Genomic DNA, 7,820 nt, shown 5'->3' with positions numbered 1-7,820 from the left:
TAATTGCCTATAATTTCCACCTGTTGTCTATTCCATTTGCACAACAGCATGTGAAATGTATTGTCAATCAGTGTTGCTTCCTAAGTGGACAGTTTGATTTCACAGAAGTGTGATTGACTTGGAGTTACATTGTGTTGTTTAAGTGTTCCCTTTATTTTTTTGAGCAGTGTATATTGTCAGCTGTGTTCATTTCTTCTAATGTACTTCACTTAAGTAGGAACTTGGGTGCTGATTATAATGAATGCAATGCCAGCCTGTATTTTGGGGAGGGATCAAGTGCAAAAAAAAACTGATTGAGAGCTTGAGAGCACCTACTTTCAAAACGTAATGCTGTACCGATATCTGGAAGGTGTGCCCAAATGTTAAACTAATGTATGTTTGGAATGAAAGGTATCCACTGTGATGGACAGTGCCGTGAAAAAGTATTTGCCCCCTTTCTGATTTTCTCTATTTATTCAAAAGTAGAGCAAATACTTTCACAGTACTGTGTCTATCAACCATTCATCAGGAGTGTTCAGTAACATCGCCTCCCCACTGACTATTCAGTTTTCATCCGATGTCATATTAGTAGAGGTTTTGGTTGTGTGAACTTTATGCCAGAGGGTAACCCTGGATACTAAGGTTTTTCTGAAAGTCCTCTGTCTGCACTGACTCATTACTAAGAGGGGGAGACAGGATCAACTGGGTTTGTGAAGCTCAGTGAGAACAAAACTGCCTGTAAATACTGATTTTAATAAAAATGATTTATAAAATAATCTACTGCTTGTCTTTTATATCTCAACATGGCCATGGCAGTTAAATTATATTAGGATACATTTATCTTAATCCACATTTGTTGTCCATTGGAGTCCCCTATTGAACACATTGATGGAATCAAATTAGCGCTTTTGCAACCACCTACCTCTCATAGAGAAACATTAATACAACCTGACACGAACATTAATAAAAATAGTTTTTATTCCTAATAATATTGAACATTTGACTTTTTCATAATCTTACATCGCTGGCTGGTACCAGTGGCACAGTATTGCACTTCACACTGCTGTTGAAAAAGAAAATGTGTAAAACAGACTTCAGAGGTTTGTTCACTGTCCTCACTGCGACATTGTGGATGTGGCTCAGATAGGCACTCTTTGGCAGGGGGAATATTGAGGGAGTTCGATTAAAATTAACCACGGTTCACGGTTTGAGAAGGAGCGCCTTCTCAAATTGAACAGTAATCTGCACTGCTCGGTCATGTCAATAAGGGAGCATGGTTTATCATTCAGAAACATACACCGCTTATCGATAAAATATATGTTCAAATTTTCCTTTGGAAGACGGAATGCGTTTATCAAAAGCAATCACTTTTACATGTGAACACAGAATCCTACTCATTACTTCACGTGCTTAACCTACGTCACTTTTGTTTTGAGCCGACTTCGCCAGAGCTGGGCACTTGGCTGGCTCATGCCCGGGCAGCCCGGTTCCAAAACTAATGCAATCACTTTTCACCCGGTTTAAACTCCTCCCATCGAGGCAACCTGGGCCAGATAATCGAATCTCTCAATATTGTGCAATGGGAGGAGAGGCTGATGCTAGCTCAGGCCACTGGGGCGGGGCTAGATGTTGGTCCAGGGGGGGCCAGGAGGGAGAGTCTGACAGGAGGACATCTAGGCGCTTGTACTGCTTCTTGGACTGGCGCCTCCCTCGGAGCAGACGCAGGCAGTTCAGCATACCTCGGTCTATCAGCATCTACAGGAGAACCAGTAGGATATAGTCACACAGTCATTGAGTACGTTTAAATGCATAGTAATAATTTGATATTAAACTGATTATGGCAGTAGTCATGTAAACACTTTACTCTGCTTATCTTAATAATAATAAATAATAATAATAAATTGGTCATTTAGCAGATGCTCTTATCCAGAGCGACTTACAGTTAATTGGCGTAAGGTCAAGTTCAAAGTAAGCATAAGCCGATTAAAAACACCTGGGGCCTCTTATCAATCATGCGTAGCGCTCCTGTCAATGTTGAGTAAGGACGCTCACCTGATTACGCATAGAAGTAGGCCTATAGGCTACCTTGCCTGCGCGCAAATGTATGCTTATAAATGTTTCCATTTGGGGATCTGATAGTATTTCTGATTTGCTTAACGCACTAACACTAATGAGCTGTGGAGCTTCTCAAAGTAGGCAAATGTTTTCTTCACCTCAAACTGCAAGCAAACAAAGTCTGTTTTTACATCCATTGAGAATGACAATAGTTCCTCAATATATTTGAAAAATCTTTCCAGTTCTCTCCTTTTTGATAACCACTCAGCATGAAAGGGAAAAATATCATGCTCTGATCCAGTGGAAATGTCATAAAATAGGGCCTACCTGATTACTTCTTATCCCTTGTGCAAATAATTCTGAGGGCCCAGAATATTTTATACAATGTTGCAAGTTTGCTAGTGTGAGCTTCAGCCCAAGTTAATAGTTGATTCGTTGCAAACAGGGCCATGCATAGCCAATGTGGTTTTATTTGTTGGCTTTATAGGCTATTTTTACATAGTTGGCAATGGCAATAGAAGTTACTTTTTAGGTTTATCATTTTGATTAACCACATGACAATGATTTTGAGATACGAAGACATAATAAATTAAATGAAACTGTTCCATGAAAATGTGCATATGAAAACAACTGGCACGCAGATCGGTAGAAATGGTAAGATAAATTGGCATTCCATATGAGAAAGACGTTGCTGACTCCTCGTGTAGCCTATAGAGCGCAACAGTGGAGGTGTGTGTCATAATACCCATAAAACCTAGCTGTCAAACAGGGAAATGGTTCCAATAGTTTTTCCACCATTCATTTTTCCCATAAAGGATTTTAGAAACACTTAAAATAAGGGCTGTGTTTCATGTAGGCTTACCCTGGCGTAACGTTTTGATAACCATAAGTCTATCGAACAAGGTGACTTTTGTCAATATTTTTTGGCTCTATTTACTATGATTCGAAAATGCTAATGTGATAAAAGCAGACAAAACTACAAAAATCCATAACTTGCACAAGACCATTCACAGAATTGTCCATTTATATACATTTTGCAAATGTATTCATTATTACATTTAGCTAACATTAGATGGATAATCCAGAGATTCTTACATTTGCCTCGATTCGGCAGTCTCGCCCAGATCGTCATGGCATTTGTAGTTCTTTATGATAGCCACATTAGCATTTCATTTTTTTTTGGGGGGGGGGGGTTAAATACAGGCCAAGTATAACTGATCGAATTCCGTAAAGTGAACATTTTTTTGTTTATCTAGCAACAATGACAAGCCACCGGGGTCTGGAAAATTACTGAGGATAATAGCGGACGATATTGCCACGTCTTCAATTTATGCCTACTAGAAAGTGTGTGTCCTCTCCCTGGAGGGAAGCAAAAGTAATTCCGCACCCCATGAATAGTAAAACCCCCTTTACTGGCTCAAACAGCCGACCAATAAGCCTGTTACCAACCCTTAGTAAACCTTTGGAAAAAATTGTCTTTGACCAGATACAATGCTATTTTACAGTAAACAAATTGACAACAGACTTTCAGCACGCTTATAGGGAAGGACATGCAACAAGCACAGCACTTATACAAATTACTGATTGGCTGAGCGAAATTGATTGTGGGGGCTGTTTTGTTAGACTTCAGTGTGGCTTTTGACATTATCTGATGGAAAAACATGTGTTATGGCTTTACACCCCCTGCTATATTGTGGATAAAGAGTTACCTGTCTAACAGAACACAGAGGGTGTTCTTTAATGGAAGCCTCTCCAACATAATCCAGGTAGAATCAGGAATTCCCCAGGGCAGCTGTCTAGGCCCCTGTCTTTTTTCAATCTTTACTAATGACATGCAACTGGCCTTGAGTAAAGCCAGTGTGTCTATGTATGCGGATGACTCAACACTATACACGTCAGCTACTACAGAGAGTGAAATCACTGCAACACTTAAAGAGCTGCAGTTAGTTTCAGAATGGGTGGCAAGGAATAAATTAGTCCTAAATATTTCAAAAACTAAAAGCATTGTATTTGGGACAAATCATTCACTAAACCCTAAACCTCAACTAAATATGATAAATAATGTGGAAATTTAGCAAGTTGAAGTCACTAAACTGCTTGGAGTAACCCTGGATTGTAAACTGTCAGGGTCAAAACATGTTGATACAACAGTAGCTAAGATGGGGAGAAGTCTGTCCATAATAATGCGCTGCTCTGCCTTCTTAACAATACTATCAACAAGGCATGTCCTACAGGCCCTAGTTTTGTCGCACCTGGACTACTGTTCAGTAGTGTGGTCAGGTGCCACAGAGGGACATAGGAAAATTACAATTGGCTCTGAACAGGGCATCATGGCTGGCCCTTAAAAGTACATGGGGTGCTAACATTAATGATATGCATGTCAATCTATCATGGCTCAAAGTGGAAGAGAGTGACTTCATCACTACTTGTTTTTGTAAGAAGTGTTGACAAGCTGAATGTACCGAGCTGTTTGTTTAAAACTACTAGCACACAGCTTACATTGTAATAATGTTGTATTGTAGATACAGTGGGGAGAACAAGTATTTGATACACTGCCGATTTTGATACACTGCCAAAAATCCAGAAAATCGCATTGTATGATTTTTAAGTAATTAATTTGCATTTTATTGCATGACATAAGTATTTGATAAATCAGAAAAGCAGAACTTAATATTTGGTACAGAAACCTTTGTTTGCAATTACAGAGATCATACGTTTCCTGTAGGTCTTGACCAGGTTTGCACACACTGCAGCAGGGATTTTGGCCCACTCCTCCATACAGACCTTCTCCAGATCCTTCAGGTTTTGGGGCTGTCGCTGGGCAATACGGACTTTCAGCTCCCTCCAAAGATTTTCTATTGGGTTCAGGTCTGGAGACTGGCTAGGCCACTCCAGGACCTTGAAATGCTTCTTACGAAGCCACTCCTTCGTTGCCAGGGCGGTGTGTTTGGGATCATTGTCATGCTGAAAGACCCAGCCACAATTCATCTTCAATGCCCTTGCTGATGGAAGGACCACTCAAAATCTCACGATACATGGCCCCATTCATTCTTTCCTTTACACGGATCAGTCTTCCTGGTCCCTTTGCAGAAAAACAGCCCCAAAGCATGATGTTTCCACCCCCATGCTTCACAGTAGGTATGGTGTTCTTTGGATGCAACTCAGCATTCTTTGTCCTCCAAACACGACGAGTTGAGTTTTTACCAAAAAGTTCTATTTTGGTTTCATCTGACCATATGACATTCTCCCAATCCTCTTCTGGATCATCCAAATGCACTCTAGCAAACTTCAGACGGGCCTGGACATGTACTGGCTTAAGCAGGGCGACACGTCTGGCACTGCAGGATTTGAGTCCCTGGCGGCGTAGTGTGTTACTGATGGTAGGCTTTGTTACTTTGGTCCCAGCTCTCTGCAGGTCATTCACTAGGTCCCCCCGTGTGGTTCTGGGATTTTTGCTCACCGTTCTTGTGATCATTTTGACCCCACGGGGTGAGATCTTGCGTGGAGCCCCAGATCGAGGGAGATTATCAGTGGTCTTGTATGTCTTCCATTTCCTAATAATTGCTCCCACAGTTGATTTCTTCAAACCAAGCTGCTTACCTATTGCAGATTCAGTCTTCCCAGCCTGGTGCAGGTCTACAATTTTGTTTCTGGTGTCCTTTGACAGCTCTTTGGTCTTGGCCATAGTGGAGTTTGGAGTGTGACTGTTTGAGGTTGTGGACAGGTGTCTTTTATACTGATAACAAGTTCAAACAGGTGCCATTAATACAGGTAACGAGTGGAGGACAGAGGAGCCTCTTAAAGAAGAAGTTACAGGTCTGTGAGAGCCAGAAATCTTGCTTGTTTGTAGGTGACCAAATACTTATTTTCCACCATAATTTGCAAATAAATTCATTAAAAATCCTACAATGTGATTTTCTGGATGTTTTTTTCTTATTTTGTCTGTCATAGTTGACGTGTACCTATGATGAAAATTACAGGCCTCTCATCTTTTTAAGTGGGAGAACTTGCACAATTGGTGGCTGACTAAATACTTTTTTCCCCCACTGTATGTAGTGGTGTAATAATGTTGCTGTATATGATGTACTGTGTTATCTTTTGTTTGATATGTAATGTAAGTGCCTTAATGTGTTTGGACCCCAGGAAGAGTAGCTGCTGCCTTGGCAGCAGCTAATGGGGATCCCTAATAAATACAAAAATGTAATGTCATGTAGTATTTTAAATTGTATATAACCGCCTTAATGTTGCTGGACCCCAGGAAGGCAGCATCTAATGGGGATCCTTAATAAATAAGAAATACAAAATACAGGCGAATATATTAATAAAAGTCACCTTGTCCTAGAGAGATTTACACTTATCAAAACGTCACGCCAGGGTAAGCCTACATGAAACACAGCCCTTATTTTAAGTGTTTCTAAAATCCCCTAAATGAATGGTGGAAAAATGATTGGAACCATTTCCCTGTTTGACCGCTAGGTTTTATGGGTATTATGACTCATACTGTATTACTCTATTACCGGCAACTTCAGGAGAGTAACGGCAGAATCTGCGAAAGCAAGTAGGAGCGGGAGGAGGATGGTCGGGTCAGATTACATTTTTTCTTCTTCTGGTTATCTTGATCTCTGGCTCCCTCTTGAGTCGTGTCTTATTTTATCAAACAGTGCGCTTAAAGCATCAGACAAGCTCAATGCATATAGAGTTGATTTTATTAAAACACATAGGGTGTGTCTATATAGAAAAATATACTTTTTTTTTAAACAATCAATTGGTCGAAAGAACAGACTTTCGGTCGACCAATATTTTGTTCGTCAGGGACAGCCCTAATAATAATCCATATAAAGTACAGTAATTTGTTAAATTAGAGGCACGTGTGAGTGTTGTTGAAACACTATAAAAGACTGATAATGGGAAATCAAATGAGAGTTGTCTGATCTTGCTCTATTTGAAGATTTGGCACACGCTGTGCGGTTTTTGGAGACGGGTGTGACTCTTTTTTTGCAGAAAGTACAGATTGGCTCAACAGATATCGTTTCCCAAAACCAATTTATAGGGTTTTTGCAAGGATTTAAGACCTACCTTAAAAAGACAAACATGCCATTCCGGTGCACTTCCAAATGCTATCCACCCTCGGGTTTTGGGAAACGGGCACTTTTCAGTGGGAGCCTGCCGACCTCACAGCCCTCGAAGAGCCAATGTTTTGGATGCAATCATCAGCAAAACGAACAGTAAAACATACCATTTCCATACACCATTGCACAACAGGTGAAGTCAAGAGGGGTTTCTTTGCCATGATGCCATCAATGGGTTCCCAAATACGAACGGAGCAATAGACAACACCCACATCGCCATAACAGCACCATCCCAAAACAATTTCAACTATGAACAGAAAAGGCTTCCACTTTTAATGTGCAGGTGATGTGCAAAAGATGCTGCTGAATGTGGTGGAACAAACGACTCGTTCATTCTGCAGAACAGCAATGTTGGCCTATATGCCTATAGGAGGGAGCTGTTGAGGATGGATTATTAGTGAGTGTTGCCTACTCATTTGAAATATATTTGCCATTGCTAAAGCAATGTGAATTTTCATAAATGGTTTTTACTCGTCAAGCCACAACTGAGCAAGCCAAATAAAACATTTTAGTTGTACTCAATCTCTGACACTAACACCTCTATTTCAGTCTCAGATGGGGTTTTTTCTCCTCGTTGTATAGTCCACACAGGCTTTAAAGGGATGATTTTGACCATATGTTTAATTAGGGGCGTTTCGAAATGCAAATAGCCAAGGT

The 7,820-nt window shown here is 40.5% G+C and overlaps 1 protein-coding gene across 3 annotated transcripts in view; it reads right to left on the bottom strand.

Annotated features, from left to right (window-relative positions):
• Positions 1-939: 939 nt before the first annotated feature.
• Positions 940-7,820, bottom strand: part of atp13a2 (ATPase cation transporting 13A2) — a 38,796-nt gene continuing 31,915 nt past the window's right edge. For all 3 annotated transcript variants that reach the window (XM_084186974.1, XM_084186972.1, XM_084186973.1), the window contains exon 29: positions 940-1,734. In XM_084186974.1, the coding sequence (XP_084043100.1) occupies positions 1,546-1,734 (189 nt within the window). In that variant the 3' untranslated portion in view covers positions 940-1,545. The remainder of the gene's footprint in view (positions 1,735-7,820) is intronic.

This window comes from Coregonus lavaretus, assembly GCF_964263955.1.
Source record: "Coregonus lavaretus genome assembly, chromosome: 22".
Classification (NCBI taxonomy): Eukaryota; Metazoa; Chordata; class Actinopteri; order Salmoniformes; family Salmonidae; genus Coregonus; species Coregonus lavaretus.
This window is presented reverse-complemented; position numbering and strand designations above follow the sequence as displayed.